We start from the raw sequence: 21,974 nt of genomic DNA on the forward strand, positions 1-21,974 counted from the left end.
GAATAGTGTTTATTGCTGCTTCTCAACCAGCTGGGGATATTTGGTTACGAAATAAGTACTGAACACAGAAATCCTGAGTCCCTTCCAACTTTTTGGTTCTGTGATAGCGTGGCAGGATCTGAGCTGTATTTCCGGCAGCCAGGTCCCAATGGGCACAGGGTCTAAATCAGGGGTCAGCAAACTTTTTCAGCAGGGGGCCGGTCCACTGTCCCTCAGACCTTGTGGGAGGCTGGACTATATTTTGAAAAAAAATATGAATGAATTCCTATGCCCCACAAATAACCAAGAGATGCATTTTAAATAAAAGGACACATTCTACTCATGTAAAAGCACGCTGATTCCCGGACCATCTGTGGGCCGGATTTAGAAGGCGATTGGGCCGGATCCAGCCCCCGGGCCTTAGGTTGCCTACCCATCGTCTAAATGGATCCCTTGACTCTTCCCTTTCCACCTCAAACCACAGTCATTCTTCTTGCCCCCACCCCTTCAAACTAAAAGACATTTTGATGAATATGGCAAACTCCCTGTGGCCAAAGAAAAACATACATGGTAACTTTTTATTTGTCTTCGTTTGATGTGTGTATTCACATCTTTATCCCTCTGCTTCTTCTCGGCACCCTTTGTACCTTGCTTCTGCTTTCCTCATTCCGGCCATAATCTGGGATATATCGGTTAGTAGAGCATGAGACTCCTCATCTCAGGCTTGTGGGTTCAAGCCCCACATTGGGCAAAAGATTCCTTCATTTGCAGGGGGTTGGACTAGATGACCCTCATGGTCCCTTCCAGGTCTACAATTCTATGATTATGGCAGCGACTCCCTATTGTTCACATTGCTGTGCTCCTCCCTTTCTCGAAACTGCTTGTGTCTAGGACTCTAGGAGCACTGTTTGGACGTGGTTTACTGAGAACAATGGTTACATTTGAGAAATATTTCTGAGGGTGGAGTATGCAAACTTCTTTTTATCCAATTGAGGCGTTTCTTTTTATCAAATTGAGATTTTCAGCACAATACTACTATTGTTTATTGTAAATCAAAGCTTTTAGATTCCCAAGGAGATGGAATTGTGCTAATTGTATCAGTTTTTAATCATTTTGCATTTTTCCCCCCATTGCAAAAAGTCCCTACAAACTATTTTGCCGTCTTTTCCTCTCCAGGGCAAGAGGACCAATTTGCGCAAAGTTGGCTCAGACAGGATTGCCCATGGAATGCGAGTGAAATTCAACCCCCTTGCTTTGCTTCTTGATTCCTCTCTTGAAGGAGAATTTGACCTTGTTCAGCGGATCATCTACGAGGTATGAATTCCATGTTTCCCCATATTGAGGGCTAAAGCTGCATGAATTCTTGGTTACAGCCATTCAAGAAACGGTATAGGAGAGCTCCACATTTGAACACTTTCAGATGGTAGTAGAGTTACACCAACAAACTGGGATGTATGAAAAGGCACTGGGATTAATGGAAATCTTAAACTTAGCACCCAGTGTCTCTTTTTCTCTCTCTACAGGTTGAAGATCCCAGCTTGCCCAATGATGAGGGCATCACTGCACTTCACAATGCTGTGTGTGCTGGCCATACAGAGATCGTGAAATTCCTGGTCCAGTTTGGTGTCAACGTAAATGCTGCAGATAGTGATGGATGGTAAGGACAATTTTTGGCTTCTTAACAGAGCATTCCAATCTGACGGTTCTTACGCTGTTCAGGTTAGCATTCAGATATGACAATCCCACTAATATTGCTGCTTTTCTTGTGTTTTTTGTTCCGTTTCCTGGAGGGGAGGAGTGGGTACCAGTCGGACAGAATAGTTGGTGGTCTGAACAGCTCTGGAATGAAGCTCTGGGTCAGACTTTTGTCTTCTGTCTAAACCAGTGTTTCCCCAACTCTTGGGTCTTCAGCTGTTTTTTCAGACTGCAATTCCCATCAGCCCTGACTGCTGGTCTTGATAGCCAGGGCTGATGGGAGTTGTAGTCCAAAAACAGCTGGAGACCCAAGTTTGGGGAAACACTGAAGGGACGTTTGGGATTATAGATGGCAAAAGTGTGTCTTTTCAAGTTGAAATTGGATATTATAGAATGAATGTGTGAAAGTGGGTGCCCATTTTGGACATTTGAAGTAGTTGTTGGTAAGAGGAAGTGATGAAGATCATTGGTAGAGCATCTGTTTTGCATGCTGAAGGTTCAAGGCTCAATCTCTTGCATCTCCAGGTAGGGCTGAGAGAGAGAGCCGTATTTGAAGCCCTGGAGAGCCTCTGCCTGTCAATATATATAACACTGAGCTGTCCTAAGAATCAGGAATTCCTCCCCCGCCACCAAGCTTTAATTTCCCTATTTTTCACATTTTAATAGTTGAAGGCAGTCAGAACATTCTGTCACTTTTGCTTCCTCCTTGCAATCCCCAGGACCCCACTGCACTGTGCAGCATCTTGCAATAACGTCCAAGTGTGCAAATTCTTAGTGGAATCGGGTGCTGCTGTTTTTGCCACAACCTACAGTGACCTGCAGACTGCGGCAGACAAGTGTGAAGAAATGGAAGAAGGCTACACACAGTGCTCCCAGTTTCTTTATGGTATGTACTAGTGTGGCGTTCCAGTTAAGACTGTTGGATTAGAACCGCGGAGACCAGGGTTCAAATCTATACTCAGCTGTGGAGTTGACTGGCTTAGGGAAGGTCAAGATAAACAGAGGGATCTTCCTACTGTTGGTGAAAGCATTCCAAAGTAGGTGCATGGCTTTTTTCTTTTTTCTTATGGAGAACGTTCCATAATAGTGGACATCACAACAGAAAAGTCCTTTCTCCAGATTCCCACTAATCTGGAATTGCTTTTATGTGGTTTTCCTCCATGGGTTTAGAAGCCAAAGAATAAGGATTGCTTCTGTTACGATTTCTGGATCAATCAAGCATGTCAAGTCCCTGGCCTCTAGTAATGTAGTTTACCAAATATAACCTTAGTTGGTTAAAAACAAAACAAAACATTATTTGGTCCTCTTTTGTTTTCTCATAACTTCTCCATGGAAAACAATTATTGGTCTTTTCTTTATTTTTTTAAGGTTACTGCGTTTACTTTGGACAGTTTTTGGACACAATTTTTTACTTTGTAGAAGCAATAGCAACACAGATGGTGTGCTAATTGTTGCTGTTTTAGGAAGTCTTTTCACAAGCTTTCCAGATAGGAGATTTTTTTCCCCCTCCACACTTTGTGTTTCTTTCTAGTTAGTGTATTGCTCCATTAATTAGTTGGGAACTCCCTACAGCCTTTTGGAAAAGCTCTATTAGGTTTACAACTAGCACAAAGATTAGAATGGTCTTACCTCTGTTTACAGTTAATGGAAAGACCACAGCAAACTGCAGTTCCCATAAAAAAAGGTACCCCTGCCCATACGGGCCAGTCTTGACAGACTCTAGGGTTGTGCGCTCATCTCACTCTAGAGGCCGGGAGCCAGCGCTGTCCGCAGACGCTTCCGGGTCACGTGGCCAGCGTGACAAAGCTGCTCTGGCGAACCGGCACCAGAGCAGCACACGGAAACGCCGTTTACCTTCCCGCTATAAAGCGGTACCTATTTATCTACTTGCACTTAAGGGTGCTTTTGAACTGCTAGGTGGGCAGGAGCTGGGACCGAACGACGGGAGCTCACCCCGCTGCGGGGATTCAAACTGCCGACCATGCGATCGGCAAGTCCTAAGCGCTGAGGTTTTACCCACAGCGCCACCCGTGTCCCTATTGGAGTATTAAAATGAAGAAATGTTTTGTTACGAATCAGTTGCTTAGTACTCTCTTTCTGCATTGCAGGAGTGCAAGAGAAAATGGGAATAATGAACAAAGGAGTTGTGTATGCTCTCTGGGATTATGAAGCTCAGAACGATGATGAACTGTCCATGAAAGGAGGAGACTGCATGATGGTTCTTCGCCGGGAAGATGAAGAAGAAATAGAGTGGTGGTGGGCACAGCTAAACGACAAAGAAGGATATGTGCCACGTAATTTACTTGGGGTAAGTAAACAGTAGCATCAGAAGCATTGCAAAGCATTTATAACCATTACTTGCACCATTTGGCTTTATAACTCGCCTGCCTCTGTTTGTATCCACATAATAACCCTGTGAAGTAGGTTAGGATGTATCCCATAATGGCAGCAACACACTTGAATTATGATCTTCCAAGCTACAGGACTTCGTAACTTCAATATTGATGGACTCTTGATATCTTTTCACTAGGGTGTTATAGGCTGAGGGTATACTTCTCAATCTTTTTGAGCAAATGTCTATTTCTTCTTGTGGTGCAAAAGTGCTCTGTAATTAGCCAGTAAAAGAAACAGGGCTTTTGGAAGGCTTCCTAGTCATGTGATCTTACCTAGAAAGTTTCCTTCCTGCTTCTTCTGCTTAAATCTTGGCATGCTTGCAGATTGAGGAGAGTTTTGCTTGTGTGTTTATACGGGTTTTTGTTTTGTTTTTTTTAAAAAAGTGGCTTCCTTGTATTTTCTAATCATTTTGAGGACAAGTAAAAGTTTCATATCAAGTTACAAGTCATTCTTTACAGGGAGAACTGTGTTTTGAGTTCTTTTCTTACCTTACCTTTTCTTTCTTTTCTTTTCTTTTCTTCAATTTGCTGCCCTTGCAGCAATGTGGCAAATCTCTTTGGACTATATTTTCCATTTATATCATTCTGTGCCTCCACAATACAGTAAAACAGTAGCAGATGGACTTTGGCATCACTTTATTTCTAAGTCCTCTCTTTGTTAATCTTTTTATACATGTCTAGTATCGCTGGTCTGGCAGATAATCCGTCAGTGCTGGTAGGGTCTTAACTTGTCTTGGTTTCAGCTGATTGATATTTGATTCCTGGCGGTGCTACATCCTCAAAACAGATAATTCATGTGTTCACAAACCTGAACATTTTCAAAAGCCAGCTTTGAAGGATTGGAATCCTTGTTCTTTCAAAATCAGCTTTATAAACTGAATCTCTTCTCATCCTTGTATTTGTCAGAAATATTGCTCTGCTGGTGCTTATCTGTGCTTAAAATGACTTGCACCAAACGTATCTTTAGAACTCTTGAGAACAGTCTTCAAACACTATTTCCCCCCCTTCAAACGACTCTTTCTAATATTGTGCAGATAACATGTTAGTATTTTTATTAAATATTTTGACATTTTTGTTTTTCCAACCCATAGTCCTCCCTGGTTAAGCCTTTTGCCTCATTACAGATTGATAATTTAATAATTCAGTATGCCTTTTTCACATCGGACAGTGATCTGCTACTTTTAGCGTTGACTGTCACATCAAGAGTTAGAAATTATCCTGTAATACTGTTTTATGAGGTTATTGCTAGATTAGGGAAGCAAACACTCCATAAAGCGTCGTAATAATGAATTATGGCTGCTGGATGAAGGCCATTGAAGTAGGGGTGTATTTATAGCAGTGTTGCCCCTGGGCAGAAGAGACCTGCTGCTCCCACCATTTTTCTCCATGCTAAGACAGGTGAGGGAGAAGGCTCAGGTGAGGGAAGGTTTGCTGTATATTGCAGGGCTGCCTACTGATTCTGTGGCTGTCTCTTCACTAGCTGCTGCCCAGGCATCTCGCTCACATCCAAGCCAGTCCACCAGTCATCCCCACACTGCTGATTGCAGCCTTTTGCTCTCCCCGGTTCAGGGCAAGGAAGGAGATCCTACCACCCTAGAATCTATATATCTTAATGGTGGCAATGGGGGGACTCAAAGTAAAATAAACCAAACATGGCAAGGAGACTGGAGCTCACATGTCAGCCTGTCCAGACTGCCCTATTGCATGCTCATTGGCCAGAAAAGCACCACCAACCAGCCAATCGGATGGGGATTCTGTTCACCATCATCACCACTACCTCCTTCTCCTCATACAGATTTATTCCATTTTCTATGCCAGCAAAAAGCAAAATTCCTCTTAATCCCCACAGTGCCTCAGAACGCTTGTTGCTGCCTGTCCCCATTGGCTGCCCTGGGGAGCTGCCCAGTTTGCCCTCCTGTTAATACATCTCTGCATAGCAGCACTGCTGTTTTCTGTGCTATAGCAATAGACCAAAACAAAGTAAAGCACAAGGAACCCCTGCAAAAAACCAAACGAGCTTTAAAATTTGAAGTGGGTTATGCCCATTTTAATGCACCGTCTACTAAAGCAGTGGTTGACAGCTGTTAATGTCTTGGCTGAAACTGGCTGCAAATGAGTCTCTTGCTGTTGTATCAGTTTATGCTTCTAGAATGATTGTCCAGGGCTAAAAGTCTCAAAACACTTCGCTTAAGATCTCTGCAGATAAGTGGAACTGCCAGGCTGTACCAATCGTGTGCCGCTAAGTTTTCGGGTCTTACAGTTAGCACATGATCTGCCCTTAGAGGGCTTGCCAGCCAAGCTACTTGTCCATCACAGCATTAAGGTGTGGGATTTTGGTCTGAGATCACAATACATTTGCTACTCCCAGCCCAACCCTGTAACATTTTGGTTCCTGTGGTAGAGCTCCAAGATATTAAACTAGTTTGGTATTTGAATGTCAGCTTTGCTTTAGTGCTTCCACTCACTGTTGAGAATTCTTAGTGTAATGCTCTAGCCATTTCCATGAAATGATTGATATTCTTGAGATGTTGAGTGACATTCACTTCAAGATACTTAGCCAACAGGAGGGTAGCAGTTTTATTGTATCTTCTTGGGCTTTCTCATAACTGCTTTCTCATTTGATGCTGATACACATTTCCGGAGTCCAGGTAAGCATGCCCTACAATCAGAGCAACTTAATAGACATGCCTGGAAATGCCCTTCTCTGCAAATGGAGGGTAAAAGGTAATTGCAGCTAATTGGTTTTGCCTGTGGCGTTTCTCCTGTGGTTTCAGCAGACCTCAGCTTCTGAGGAAGAAACTTTTTTTCTGCATGGAGAATATGGGGGAAAGCAAAGGAGATGTGGTTTCTTAAATTTCCCTTTGGACTTCTGTCAAAGACATCACCTTTTACAAAAACCTGTCACAAGGCAAAAACATACTCCAGACTCCCAGATTCTCTGCAGATGAAGTGCTTAGCTCCTAAGGCAACCCAAAATTGTGCACTTCTGAGTGTGGTCAAGGAGTCTGTCCCATGTACTAAGGACCAAAACAGGGGGGTAAACAGCCAATTTTGGGCAGCATCTAACTTACACATCCTGTCAGCACAGGATTTGCTCTTCTGCAGTATACCCTTCCCCTCTGTTTTAGGGGTTTCTCCAACTGCCCGGAACAGATTTGGGGCGGCACGCATGTGGGAAATTTGGCTGTGCAAATGTCAATCCTTGTGCTGAAGGGACACGTTATTTGAATACTGTTCATTGTTGTTAGCACAGACTGTTTAACCCCACTTGGATCAATTGGCTCCAAGGTGGTCCAAATGAAATAAAAGGGACTGTGTGCAAGAGAACTTGATGTACAGTGCTACCTCGGGTTAAGTGCTTAATTTGTTCCAGAGGTCCATTCTTAACCTGGAGAACCTGAAACTGTTCTTAACCTGAAGCACCACTTTAGCTAATGGGGTCTTCCGCTGCTGCTGCTGCGCCGCCGGAGCACGATTTCTGTTCTCATCCTGAAGCAAAGTTCTTAACCCGAGGTACTATTTCTGGGTTAGCGGAGTCTGTAACCTGAAGAGTATGTAACCCGAGGTACCACTGTCTAACTATTTATTGTCAGTACTCATAGTGCTTTGCAGAGTACAAGAAGGCAGATCTCTGCCCAGAACACAGGGTCAAGAAGAGGAGGAGTGCATAACCAAGAAAAGGGTATGCAGTTCTTTGTTTCCCACTAGCAGAGCACTTCCTGCCTTGAGGTGGTTTAATAAAGAATTTTTTTAAGGGAAGGGCAAGCCCTGCTACGTAAAGAGGCTTGCACATGGCAAACTAACACCCACTCCCTGCAAGAAATAAGAAAGTGGGCAAAGACCAAGGTGGCCGTGGGAGAATGCATGTTGCCTCCCCTTGTACCTGCCACCCTGTTCCATTCAGAGTAGTTTCAAAAGTCAGTACAGCAACTTTTTTGGTAGGCAGCCCTGCAGCAAAGAGGATTTCCCTCTCCCTCCTCCTGTGGAGGAATATAAATAGCCAGGAGCGCTGCCAAGCCCAGCTGCTCCCTTCTCTTCCCTCTGCCACTAAAGAAGGTGGTCGAGAGGTAGCAGGCCTAAGATGTAGACACAGGCCTTGAGTTGTGTGTTGGACCACCCTAATCTGAAGCATTGCTTCTGCCATTCATACCCACTTGGCTGCTGCTAGCAATTGATGCAGACCTGTAGAATGTGAAGGTTCCCTGGAGTTGGCAGCAATTTTAAAAAAGTGAATTGGTAGATCAGTTTTGTCGGCTTCAGTAGGAATTGCTATGGCAACGTATGTGTTTTTACAAAATATAAATTGCACAGTAAAATAGGCACAGATCCTGCTGATCTATTCCTTTTCATACAGGTAACTCACGAGTTAACGTGCATTTAACTTGTATGCATTCATCTTTATGTGCTTGGCAATGAGAAATAAAAAGGGGTTGGGAAGCGTTTGTTGGGGAAAAGACTTTGGCAACCCCACCCACCATTGAGCTCCATGTGTTTTGACTCTATGTGATGTTGGCTTTGTGTGCTATCCCTGGAATGTAACCCCAACATAAGTTGAGAGTCACCTGTATTCAGGATTTATTAAGCACGTCTTATGTACCTTGAATTGCTTATTTTATTCTCTTTCTCCCTCCCCAGCTCTACCCAAGGATTAAGCCAAGGCAAAGAAGCTTGGCGTGAAAACATTTTGAACCGATTTTATGAAGTACCAGCCACAGGACGAGTTTATCCTTCTTACGGAAGAGAATGCATTCTTTGTGGGTTTGCGCCAATCTCGGGAGACATTTCTATTTACAGTGTGATATGAAAGCAATACTGAGTGTGCTTTGAAAACAGATGAAGGATAGAGTGCATTCACAAGTGGCGGGAGACATTCCCCAATCTGGAATGCGACTTTCAAGCAAATGGATTTAGCTCCATTTAGGTAAAATAAGCCCTCTTGGTCAGTCACTGCCCTTTTTGCCTCTGCAGGTGGCTCCCCTCCACCCCCCGTAATGCTAATGTACCAGCAAGAACCAATCATTGCTCATCTAGACAGTTGTTCTCTTGCTCCTCTGGTTCCCTTCTCTAAAAAAGGGCCCAGTGCAAGTTAACTAAGCTTTTCGTACAGAAACAAATAATGAACATTCTGCTTACGGAATGTATTTTAGTAGCCGAGTTAATGGTGTGAAAATGACATAATGCATCTTAATAAATAAGGAACCTAAATTCAGTTTTGAGCAATAACTTTCAAGGGCAGTAGCATTTTAGGATTTCCAAAGTATTTGAAATGTGTTATACTGCAAGTAATGTAGTTTCTATAGTGTTTTTTAAAATAAATCTTGTCTGTGTTTTGTAACTTGAGCGTTCGATATAGAAAACCTGTGTACTCTACATCTCACAAATTTTGTTATAACTATCTTTTTATTCTTAACTGTGATTAAATTTTTGCTTCAGAAATACCAATTTGTCTGGTGTCAGCTTTTAACACTCTGCTTCACAAGGCTTCTGTCATTGAGCTGCCCTCCATGTGCTGACAGGGGCACATGAAAGAGAGACAACAGTTCATGACTCCTTTATATAGTCAGCATTCTGTGGTTATTAGGTTTGGAAGATGTTCTCTCTGACCTGCAATTTCTATAAATTGCACTGCGCCTCGTATCTAAGCCATGTTGGTTTATCCCAAATTGATTAGTTTACACTGCTAACGTTGAGATTTTTTTTAATATGTTTACAAAGAAAACCCCTTGTATCAAAATTGTTTACTTGTATTGGCAATAACCTGCCTGCTTGAATGATGATCTTCCAAGCTTCAGGACTCGATAACTACAATATTGATGGCCTCTTGATAGCTTTTCACTCGGGTGTTATATAGGCTGTGAGGGTATTGTGCTGACTCCTCAGTCTTGTTTAGCAAACTTCTACTTCTTCTTGGTGTTCAAAAGTGCACAGTTAATTACCCAGTAAAAGAAACCAGGTTTTTGGAAGGCTTGCTAGTCATATGATCTTACCCAGAAAGTTTTCTTCCTGCTGCTTCTGCTTAAATCTTGGCATGCCTGCAGATTGAGGAGAGATCTGTGCGTGTACATTGCATTTTTAAAGTGAGTTTCTCTTCTGGAGCACAAATTACTTTAGAAATTATTTGATTTACAAATTGGAAAACCAAACACGTTCTTGCATGTCTTTTCAAAACTGATTGTGGCGTGTTAACAATTTTGTTAGCGGAACAACACATTGGATTAACAGCAAATTGAACAGGTCAGCTGCCCTCTGTAAATCCATACCTTGGATATGGCCTTTGCCTTGGTATGTGATGTGTGAACCCTCTAGCATTTGTAAGAACGCTATCCAATCTTGAAAATATCATGCACCATACTTTTCTGAAATGGCTGATTTATCATTGTCTACACATTACAGCAGTAGACACCTTGATGCTATGTAATCCTAAGGAATTTACACAATTCTCAGCAGTTTAAATGTTGCTAGTGGACTTTATAATTACCTTTTAAAATTCCCATGTATTAGGGGAATGTAAGCATCTTTCAGTCAATAGTTCATTTAGTTGTAGTATGCATAAGGGAAGCATACATTTTATTATGATGATTTTCTGAATGGCTGCTGATATAGATCCAACTGGTAGCAAATTTGCTCATGGTGATCAAGTGCAGACTTATTGATTTCATTAAAGCTATGAAGATGTCTTGCTGATCAAACCAAGAATATTGTTACTTCACTTAAGAACCATCATTCCACATTTTCTTTTTAGAAAAAGTTTGGGATTTAAATATCATCTGGTGAAAACTAAAGGTTGGTATAATGCTTGTAATATTTGGCACGAAACTGATTTTAGTTGATTAGTTCAAGTAGCATTCTTAAATACTGTACTTGGGCTTGGAAAGTGAAGTTGATGGTGTAAGTTTATTACTCAGCATCTTGAGGATGCATCTTCAGATGTTTAGGTTCTTATAATTCTGAATAATTGTAGGCTGAATGACGAATGCTCCATGTTGCCATTTAAAAGAAGACCGCTACTCATCAGCTTTCATTTAAAACTAACTTCTTGAAATTAGCAAACTTAAGCAAATTAGCTCAAGCAAATAAAATAGAATTACATAAAAAGTTAAAAGCTTGTCTACAGAAGCTACCAAGGTAAGTAACTTCCACGGTGTGCTCGTTTTGCTTTTTCAGTATTCTTCTCTTGCTTAGCAGCTTCATTCATAAATATAAGATATGCAATAGCTTTTTTCTTTTAACGCTCCATTTTGGTCTTGGATTGATGTTCACGTTCCTAGGAGAATCTTCAGCTGAGGCTCATGGCTTCTTCATATGATAGTAAAACACACCCACTATGGGACAGAAAGAAAAACATGTTACAAACAAGTGTCCCTCCGCCCTCTTGGAATATATTCCGTGAAGCTAGACCAAATTTAGTATGTGTTTCGTAAAAGGAAGTTATCTATCCACAAAAAGCACTTGAGGCTAAAAGAGGAAGTGAAATTCACTCTATAGAAGAAGTTGTTGGCAGCTTCGCTTCTGAGAATGAAAGAATGAAAGAAAAGAATGAACACTAATCCCTCTTGGTGTTTTATTCCTATGTAATGAGGACTGCTAACTTTATAATATATCAGATGACACTGGCTGTGGTGTTATCCTGCCAAAAGGCTACATGTTGCTCAGTTCACACACAGTTTTGGAATTGTTAGCCTGCTCCCAGATATAGTGGATAATGAAAAATATATCAGGAGTAGGAAATGTACTACTGCACCCCTAAAATGATTAATAAATGAGCTGCAAATCTGCCAGCATATGAGTGACTTCTGCCATTAGGTTGCTTGTTCAGACACAGAGAAAGCATTAAATTTGGCTGAGGCAGCTCTGCAATGGACTCAGTAATTTTATGTATCTGGTCCATGTATGTTCACATACTGCTTCCATATGATCAAAGGGAAAATGCAAGATGGAGAACGTTTGCATGTAAGCTATCTACTGCTGTTTCTGCCTGTGTGAGTCAGCTGAAGTCCCGGATTGTTTTTCCCTTGGTGCATCTGCAGAAGTACAAACAGGTAGCGCTTGTAAAAGCCAGTTCACGTGCTTTTGTCTTCAGAGATGCAGGGGCACCATTTTTCATCTGCCACATTATATGTTTCAGGAGCAAGTACATATAAAGCAGCAGTACACAAATTCCACCAGTGTACTTATTCTACATACATCTGACCAAGGGTGATGGTGTGTTAGTGCTTCATACATCACTTCAAACCTGCAAGGGTGTTCTGTATGCAAAACGAGGTTGAAGGAGTGTGTACCCTGGCCCAAGGCTCATTGGTGCCTGTTCATGCCCCTGATTATATTGAACCAGCAGTTCAATAGTTGCAGGAAAATCTTAAACCTTGTGCAAAATCTACTGCCCTGTGCTTTTGAGAACACAAACATCACTTTCTTTCCAAGTGATCATTAGCTCTGGGTAAAAATGTGTTCCTCTCTGCTGGATGTTCCTGGAAATTTGGTAAAAAAGAAATAAAAAGTATCTAATGTCTAGCCTGTATGCCAAATACAGTACATATCTAGATTGCAAACTACAAACAAAAGCTTTGTAGTTCTTCCTCTGAAGTGACTCTAGCCTCTGCTAGAATTCTGCTTTTGGATCTTGATAGGAGGAATAACTTACAGTGACAAGATTCATCTGTATCGTTCCTGTTTTCTCAGTATCCAGTTTCTTAAATATCTCTGCATAGAGAGGAGAGAGAAAGAAGAGCAGAGTATTAATAACAAAGTGGAGGCTTCCCAGAAAAGACAAAGCAGCAGTGAAAGGTTTCAGCATGAGAAATAAGGGTGAAAGCTGCAAGTTCATCATCATCATCATAATAAAAAAGACTTAAATTATTTCATACTAAAAAGCATTCATTGTCGGAGGATCGCAATATATACTTGAAGGCTGACTACTGTAGCTTTGCATTTTTCTTTTTTTAAATGAAGAGCCATATGGTTTTTAGTGAAGGATTTGATTTTTTTTTGCTTTTCTCGATTATTTCATCTTGAACTCGTTCTCACACCTTAAGATGCAATTAAATTGTCTGAGCAGTCCATTCATCTGGCTTCCCTGCAGTGAGAAGGGCAATTATGGTACCTCCCTTCCTGCTTGTGCCTCTGCACTACAGCAAACAACTGGGAACATAATTTGGCCATGTGGAAGAAGACCTACTTCTTTCCATGCCAACAACCCCCCTCCCAAAAGCCAGCCATGTGGCTGGAAGAAGCTGCAGTATGGCCTCCTCCCATGTGGGCCCATATCATCTGTCATTACTGAAGCCGTGTTGGGCAAGCATTTATTCTATATATTTTTTCATTGCTAATGTTTTTGTTAAATCACTTTGAGACGTTTCATAGGAAGTGACTCATAACGGAAGAAAATAAAATAAGTGCCTTGTGTGCTGCCAAAAATACATTCAGAAGGTGACTAATTTAGCTTTTCCTGCAGGGGAGTGTTGTAATGGCAGACATTACAACAGCATCATAGAGCTGCCAGCACAGGTGAGGTGTTTTGTTTTGTTTTGTTTCGGCAGCCACTGCTTTGCCAATGGTATTTGAACTACACCTTCAACCTGCATGTATAAGTTGATATGGGAAGAGCTCAATCTTGCACTAGGACTGTGAAAAAAATGTCTAAGCTGCTTGACATGGACTCTGCACTGAATGAAATTGCAGCCAACCTGATGTGTGCAACTGTATGTAACGTAGAAAAACCTTACTGCACCCATAAGAAGCATGCCATCAGGCATAGATTATTATTAAACACGTACAGCACTATACAGATATTTAAAGATAGAACTGTCCACAGGCTCAAAGTGAATAGACTACAGCGAAGGAAGAAGAAACCACAGGAACTTGCTGTGTAGAAACACAGGACAAACCCCTCCCCCCACTGAACCGCTGGAAATACAGTAAGTTGTTTTTTTAAAAAAAAATCCATAACATGGTTTTAGGATGGAGATCTTAATAAAAATGGATGCTGCGGCTGTGAGATACTCACTGAACAAAGTTTCCAGACGAATCAGGCATCTAACGAAATTGTCGAAATCGATTATCAGCTGCTCATCAGCAAAACGAGCCACAATGACTTGGTGCAATTGGCAATCCAGCTTAAAACCTACAGCACAAGGAAGCAGAATCTCATTGGCACAGGTGCATTCTCAGGTAGTGTGACCAAACACATGGTAGGGGTTGCCAACCATTTTGTATTTTAGAAAACCCTGATCCAAATAAACATAAGGTTTGTGCACTGGAAGCTACATATCTTAGCTGGTTGTTGTTGGTTTTTAAACTGGCTATGCTGTCTCCAGGATGATGAGCAGAAATGTGTGCCTGCTCCCTGAATAAGGCCAATTTTCTGTTAATAAGCCTATTGCTGTATAAAGCCCAAGCTGCCTTTGTTTAAGATGACTGTACAAGAAGGAAAACATGACTCATGATTTGTTAGCCTGCCTCTTATACAAACAAGCAAGCAGGCACACCCCAGCAGAAATGGTTTGGTTTCTTTCATGTGACAATAATAGCTTTTTAGCACACCGTGTGTCCCTCTATGCACAGGTTGCAAGAAAAAAAGAAATTGGATAAAATTGCTAGAAATTGGTGATTCGGAGCTTTAATCTGAACTCAAGCTGGATTTGAGTTTGTTGGAATCTCTGCTAACTTCTCTCTCTTACATAAGGATGTCGGCAAACTGGATTTTAAAAGGGCAAAATCGAGCTGTCAGAGATGCGCAAGGGAAACCGTTTCAATTCTCAGGAACTTGGCAACGTCTTTGCAGATTTTTCTATTACGGTTACATGTTTTGTATTATCTTAGTCATACTATTGCTTAATGTAAGTTTGTTATGGCCTTTGGATAGAACAATAAACTTATGAACTTTACTGTAAGTGTATAAGAGGTACCTGCTGCTTCTAAGGCTTTCCGCATCTCATAGGAGTTCATGGTTCCAGAGCGATCGACATCCATGTCCCTATAAATTTTCTGCAGAACACAAAACCCAGAGTTAGAGGCCTGACAGCACTTCAAAGCAGAGCAATCTTTCTACAAAACAATCTCTGTGCTTCGCAATGATGCCATAAAATGCTCCTTCCATTGCTTTAATCTACTCCCATTTTTGCGGGTTTTTTTCTGGGATGAATTTAAAGAGCTATGCCTGTCTTTCTTAAAGTTACTCTTGCGCTCCATAAACTTGACCTAATAATAGTGTCATAACTGAGCACTGCTACTGCTAATGGTGCATTTATACACCTTGATCGCAGTAACCACTACAAGGCCACTGTTCATACATATCTGCGCTAACAGGTCCCAGGAAGGTTAACACACTTCCATAGTCTTAGATGCCAAAGTATGTTTTAGGTAACAGAAGTCTCCCACACGTCTTCATTTAAAGATGTCTTCTTACCTGGTATTTCTGAATCTTTGTCCAAAGTACATTAAATTCCTTTAGTCCCAGCTTGCCGCTACCATCAGTCTTTTTTTTTAGTTAGGGATATTTCGATTTCACAAAGCAAACCTAATTGGTTTTTTTTTTTTTTTGCTTTTTTCAAAACGGGGTATATTTCGGCAAGTGGTTATTTTTGAAAATCAGGGTAGAGAACGATGCCAGTCTCATTCTAGATTCTTTTTCCTATGTACTGGTAAACTCCCTGATGTATTTTACATGTTTAAAAAGCAACCAGCATCAAAACTTGATTAGAACTCCAAATTTCCTGACACCTACCAGATTATCAGGCGTGTTGTGAATACCCAGGTTGCCTCCATGGCAGAGAGTGTTTATGATCTGCTTCAGCTGGTGAGTCAACGGTGCCGTTTCCTGGACAAGGATAGCTTTGCCACTGTGACTCGCATGTGGGTAACCTCATGCTTATGAAATACTGCAATGTGCTCTGTGTGGGGCTTCCTTTATAGCTGGTTCAGAGGCTGCAGCTGGAGCAGAATGCCATGGGCACAGTAGTGCCCCTTAGTTGGTACATATCACACCAGTACTGAGGGACGTGTACTGGCTGCTTATTAGCTACTGAGCCAGTTTTAAGGCATTCTAGCTTTCATATGAAGCCCTAAGCTACTCTGGGCCCAGGTTACCCAAAAGACCAGCGAGGACATTGAGTTCAACCAATGGAACTCTTGCCACGGTATGATGATTATCGGCTTATGGTGATATGGAGGTGGGCTTTTTCACTAGCAGCACCAGTGGCCTGGAACACATTCCCTGTTGAAATGTAAGAGGCCCTTCTGTACTGGCATCCTGCCTTTGGCATCCCTGTGATTTCTCAACCCGAGTCTCCTGCTTTTATCACTGTATTGTTTTAATGGCACTGTCTTATTGTGTATATGGATATTTATATTTTAACAGTGTGTATCTTGTGATACACACACAGAAAGAACGAACCTATTTTGGCATGTAGCAGTATATAAATTAATAACTGATTATGACACTATTTATACGGGCTACTTCATATCAATGCTACACCTAGGTCAGTATTGTCTCTTCTGACCAGCAGAGCACCTTCCAGGTGTCAGCTGGAGGTATGATGGTAACTGTGGTACAAGTGGAGGCCAGATAAAATCCTTAAATTGCCTGCATACAAAACTCGTGTCCCAGCACTAATCCATATAAAGCCCCTTCAGATATTAGATACCTGCAAAAATGCTGCAGTTGTGAATGAATCAGATTCCGATTGTCTCCCTTAGGTGGGTGGGAGCACGTATCTCATAACAACAAGGTGTTTCATCAAAGGGAATGTTGACAAAGTATGTCACAGGTATTAAAAAACCAAAAACCAATCCCTCCCCTATTATGTTGGCCCTGTAAGCAGAAAGAATGTAGATCTGGAAGAAGGATACGTCTAATAGATCAACCATTATTTTGCATGTTTCAATGCTGAAGCCATCTGATTTAATATCTTGGCCTGCAAAGAAAAACAACACACTTATTACACACAAACAATGTACTCTTTCTGTTTTCAGTATTCATGTTTGATTTCATGGGGAACTGTGGATGTTCACAGGACTGCGAGAGAGGAACTTACGTTTTGCCATGACTTTTTTCAGAATGTTGCACAATTCAAAAGCGGAGATCTCAGCATCCTGTGGGCATGGAAGGAACAAGCAAAATGGCTTACTTTAAATGATCACCTCTACTATCACTGGGAATCATCATGTTATCCCAGGTCTAGTTCTGCATTTTCGAATTCTGGCTCTTGGGGATGGTGCATTTTGTAAAGAGCCACGGACCCCCAACCTGATGGAAAACTATGCTACTCACCTCTCCAGCTAATTGCCTAAATAGTTTCTTAAAACTGGGTTCAATTTCATCTTCTGTGAGTTCTTTCTAGAAAAATGAATGGCAGGGGAAACATCAGCAGAGGTCTCTGACCCAGTAACCGTCAAATATTTAAGCAAACAGATTCCTCTTCTAGGGCTATATTAAATATATACATAGATATGTGTATATATACATATCCTTTTGCTAGGGCAACGAATTAAAATTTAATTTTCACTCTCAATGACTGGTTTGAATTCTGTTCAGACTGAATAATGCATAAACCCTCCAGTGAATCTCAGGTTGCTTTTTTTCATACCACAGTGTTAAAGATGACAAACTGTTCAATATAAGAAACCCATTTTACTATTTGCAATGAAGTACAGAAAAGCCTATCAAATCCAATGTCAGAAATGTGTGCATAGAGGGCAATGTTCCAGTATGGTGTTTTTTTTAAAAAAGATGTGGTTAACATTTTAACCTTAGTACTGAAAATTAAAGTATAAGAACGAAGCCCTAATTGTGATAAAATATACGGACAACCTCAATAATGGAGGGAGAGGACCAAAGCCGTTGGTACATTAAACCTGTGAATCAGGGCTGGCAACACAGTGTGTATCTCTCTGTGTAGGCAGGATTAACCCTTTCTCCCAGCTCTGCTGTTCTATCCAAAATCAGACCCTGCCCCAACAGGCAACCCTGTAGACCTGGGTTTCTATTCTATGTAGGTTTGCAAGCTCCAAAATTCAGGGCCCTCAACAGCAACAACTGTCTTCTATGAGTCAATAGGTTAATGACGGCATAATCACTCCTAAAAGCTTTGTGCATCTTCTACAATCACTCAGAAAACGCCCCCAGCAACCTTGGAAAGCAAGCGCATGTTCTCTCTTTTGCCTGTAGCACTTTGCCGTCAGCAAAAACAAGTTTTCATATTAGGCAGCATACCTCTTCAATATTGGCTTCAATTTCATCATCAACAACTCTAAAAATGAGCAGAGGAATTGCTGTTAGTTTTATTTCATGCAAGCAGACTTAGATTGACATTTTAACTTCTAAAGAAGGGGTGGGGAGAATCTAGGAGTTGGAATTCAGCGACATCCGGAGACCCATAGGTTCCCTACCCTATTCTAAAGGTTCCTTGGGTATTTAATATCTGGAAAAGTTTCTCTGCAGCTACTACAGGTACACATCTGTTTTGTAACATTCAGGTACATCCAAATGAAGCAGATCATTGGAAACTTAGGGATCATTTTTTGTGCACATTACACAGAATTAATTCTTTGAGTGAGGGCCTAAGGCAGGGGCAAGGAACCTGTGGCCCACCAGAGACTGCTGAACTACAGCTCCCATCATTCCTCACCATTGGCTATGCTGGCTGGGGCTGATGGGAGTTTGAGGCCAACAACATCTGGGAAGGCCACATGTTCCTCATCCCTGGCCTAGGTGGGCAGTAGGTATTTTACCTTCAACTTTCACTGAGTAGCATTTTAAGTGAAATCATTTATAATGTGCACAGCTCTTCTCAGCACTGACAGTGATTGGAAGGGGAAGGGGAAAGCGACTGAGGTGATGGAGGGTTGTAAAGGCAACGAGTACCAAACTTTCCATGAGTTCCTGATGCATTGAAGAGGCAAGAAAAACAATTTGAGAATTATCCACAGACAAAATGCATATAACACAGCCACACTTATGGCTTGTCTGGACAGATGTTTGGAAAAACCCTAGGACGACTTACATTATACTGAAAAACAGACAAAAGGATGGATGTAGCACCAAAATCTTATGCTGTGGAACTATGATAAAACATGGTTGTAAGGTTCTTTCACATATCTGTGTGGATTTGTAGCCCTCTGTCCCCAGAAACATGGTCTGATGAAAGGGAGGGCGTACTGGGGAGCTTACTCTAAATCACATACGTTACACGGTGGGTTCAAGTTTTGCCTCTCTCTGTTTAACATTACTTAGGAGTAATTATATACCACTCAAAATAATTATGGGTGGTTTATAGAAAACCCTCACTAATTTCCTGTAATGGCAGATAAAAAATTAGGATGTCTCAACAGTCCTTGAAACCTGACTGGTTAGGCCCCATGGAATGAAGGATAAAGTAAAACCTACTTCGTTGTTCAAGTCCTTTGGTCCAGCCTTTCCCAATCTGGTGCTCTCCAGATGTTGTCGGACTACAACTCCCATTAACCATTGGCCATGCTGGCTGGGATTGACAGGAGTTGTAGTCCAAAACACCTGGGGAGCACCAATCTGGGAGGAAAACACCATCACACAACAGCCCTCTTTCCTTTTAACTTTCACCAGATAAGACTGTCTAACTGAATGGGATGCACAACATGATCCTGAAGCAATCTGGTTCCCCCAGTGCTTTGAGATTCATAAAACCATTCAAGATAGGGAGAAACAAAGAAAAATAGGGCGAGTAGAGGCAGTGACATACTGTGAATCTGCATTCTTTTCTGAGAAGACTCGGAGGCAGAAATCCCCGTTCTTGTTGGGTTCAAAAGTGGATGGCACAATGATGTACTCTCCTGGGGGAAGCTTGAACCGATTTAACACCTCTCGGAGGTTGATGAATGTGTTTGATCGTTCTCTCGCTCGGTTCGTTAGAAAGTAGTTTTTGCTCAGGTGGACATTTGTTTGGCCGGAAGACTTCATCGGAGAAAACAACAAAAGCAACGGTATTATTCCAGTTCAGAATGCAACTGAAGGGCCATTAGAACGCTACACAGTTCTAAATAGCTGAGTTAATGATTACGAATATAAGAATGTTACATGGGAAGAGAAATACATTGAAGCATAGAAGATGAGTGCTATTGGCTTGAAAAGAACCTTCAGCTCAGCCAGAAAGAGGTGTCCCTCAGAACATCTGGCCCAGATCAAAAGCTGAAACAGCCCTCTGGGTGGGGCAGTGGGAGGGGTAAATCGAGAGCAAACCATACAACTGCAACCAGACATCAGAACTGAGATAAAGTTGAGACGAGGTATCACAGAAGGATTAAAAGGTGCTGGAGGAAAATTTGCATTTTAAGGGCTTCAGAGTCCAGGGAAAGAAAAGCAGACCTTTGGCAAATAAAGTTAACACAGGGCTGTAAAATTCTATGTGCTTACATCACCCATGGTGAAAGACAAAACTTGCATGTTAAATGACATACATTTCTGGAAGTTTAAACATCTGGTTTAAAATAGTTCTTTAAATGCTGATTGCAAGCTCCCCATCCTCAGGACATTCTTAGACCAGGAACACATGTTCCATTGCACAGAAGTTGCACATACCTGTGGAGGTACCTGTGGGAAAGCAAGAAGAAAAGGTTGTACATTAAATCAACAACACTCAACAACGCTTCATCTGCCACTTGTGCACAACTCTTTTAACTGGGAGAATCTTTACATGCTCTGTTCCTTGTAAATGTTGCAAGTATGTATTATTCTAGAATCTAGATCAGCCTTTCCCAACATCTGTGCCCTCCAGATGTTTTGGGCTCCAACTCCCATCATCCCTTACCAGTGACCATGCTAGCAGGCACTGATGAGAGAGCTTTAGTCCGAAACATCTGGAAGGCAATAGGTTGGGGAATGCTGGCCCAGGTATTATCATTCAACAAGACAACCCATTTTTCTATTAGTAGTCTTCAACATCTATGACCTCCCTAAAGGGCTGCAGTAGACCAGATAATGTTCATCTAGAATCATAGAATCATAGAGTTGGAAGAGACCACAAGGGCCATCGAGTCCAACCCCCTGCCAAGCAGGATCTGTTTTTGTCTTTGGTGCTGATTTATGCATGAATGTTAATCACTTGATGCCTTTCTGACACTCCACTGTCAGAAAAAGCATTTCGAATCAGATGGTGTGCATGTTTTAGCTGCCATGTCTATGACGGCTAATGCAGAAATGCAAACTATCACTACACACAAATAAGCGACGAACATGCATTTGGTGAACCATTTTTTAATGGTAAAGGGAGATTTGCATTTTGTCAATAAGCCACCATCAATCTATGGATTACGCAACCCATGCGCGATGCATTTCTGAACATGTCAGCTTTGACCCTGAAAAGTAATGACTCTGTTTGCAAAGAAGAAAGGAAAGCGGCAACAAGGAGCTTGCCTCATAGATGGCAAATCCAATGGTGTGCATATCCTCCCCCATCTTCCGCTGCTTCCGACGGTGTTTCTGGATCAGGCCCACAAGGAAGGTGCAGCCTCTCTCGGGGTCATCGGGATCTTCATCTTCTTGCTCAAGTTTGATCAAATATTGAGGATTCATCCAGAATGTATCTGATGAAAGAAGGGAGGTTACTTGAAACCATATTCAGCTTACAGCGACTCAGCTTGTGCTGATGGCACAAAGCCGTCTTCCTGGTTTGGGAAGATACAGCCCCTTCCACTTCAGATTTCCACGCTCATTTTAAGGATGTTAAACATGTAGTTCTTTAAAGAAGCTTCAGAATTATTTTCACATGGGGTGCAGCTGCTTGTAGCTCCTTTTTTGAATCTCTGCATTCCAGTAAAGGTCAGGTTCCAGAATCGGTGGACCATTTTTGACAGTATGTGACAGGCCTATTTTCCCACAAAGGTCAGTGGTATCAAAACTCCTGGTAGTTGATATTGCAGACTGAACAGGAGGCATTG

At 41.7% G+C, this 21,974-nt stretch overlaps 2 protein-coding genes across 4 annotated transcripts in view; one reads left to right on the plus strand and one right to left on the minus strand.

Annotated features, from left to right (window-relative positions):
• Window positions 1–9,505, plus strand: part of TP53BP2 (tumor protein p53 binding protein 2) — a 61,101-nt gene extending 51,596 nt beyond the window's left edge. For all 3 annotated transcript variants that reach the window (XM_083604905.1, XM_083604906.1, XM_083604907.1), the window contains exons 14-18: window positions 1,156–1,293; window positions 1,503–1,636; window positions 2,394–2,560; window positions 3,783–3,982; window positions 8,703–9,505. In XM_083604905.1, the coding sequence (XP_083461031.1) occupies window positions 1,156–1,293; window positions 1,503–1,636; window positions 2,394–2,560; window positions 3,783–3,982; window positions 8,703–8,744 (681 nt within the window). In that variant the 3' untranslated portion in view covers window positions 8,745–9,505. The remainder of the gene's footprint in view (window positions 1–1,155; window positions 1,294–1,502; window positions 1,637–2,393; window positions 2,561–3,782; window positions 3,983–8,702) is intronic.
• Window positions 9,506–11,083: 1,578 nt separating this feature from the next.
• Window positions 11,084–21,974, minus strand: part of CAPN2 (calpain 2) — a 31,608-nt gene continuing 20,717 nt past the window's right edge. The window contains exons 10-21 of the mRNA XM_083605144.1: window positions 21,451–21,620; window positions 20,617–20,628; window positions 19,781–19,992; window positions 18,277–18,313; window positions 17,335–17,400; window positions 17,099–17,156; window positions 16,914–16,978; window positions 15,472–15,540; window positions 14,972–15,050; window positions 14,071–14,187; window positions 12,709–12,767; window positions 11,084–11,389 (exon numbers count right to left, since the gene is read on the minus strand). Coding sequence (XP_083461270.1) covers window positions 11,366–11,389; window positions 12,709–12,767; window positions 14,071–14,187; window positions 14,972–15,050; window positions 15,472–15,540; window positions 16,914–16,978; window positions 17,099–17,156; window positions 17,335–17,400; window positions 18,277–18,313; window positions 19,781–19,992; window positions 20,617–20,628; window positions 21,451–21,620 — 968 coding nt within the window. The 3' untranslated portion in view covers window positions 11,084–11,365. The remainder of the gene's footprint in view (window positions 11,390–12,708; window positions 12,768–14,070; window positions 14,188–14,971; window positions 15,051–15,471; window positions 15,541–16,913; window positions 16,979–17,098; window positions 17,157–17,334; window positions 17,401–18,276; window positions 18,314–19,780; window positions 19,993–20,616; window positions 20,629–21,450; window positions 21,621–21,974) is intronic.

This window comes from Podarcis filfolensis, assembly GCF_964270895.1.
Source record: "Podarcis filfolensis genome assembly, chromosome: 3".
Lineage (NCBI taxonomy): Eukaryota > Metazoa > Chordata > Lepidosauria > Squamata > Lacertidae > Podarcis > Podarcis filfolensis.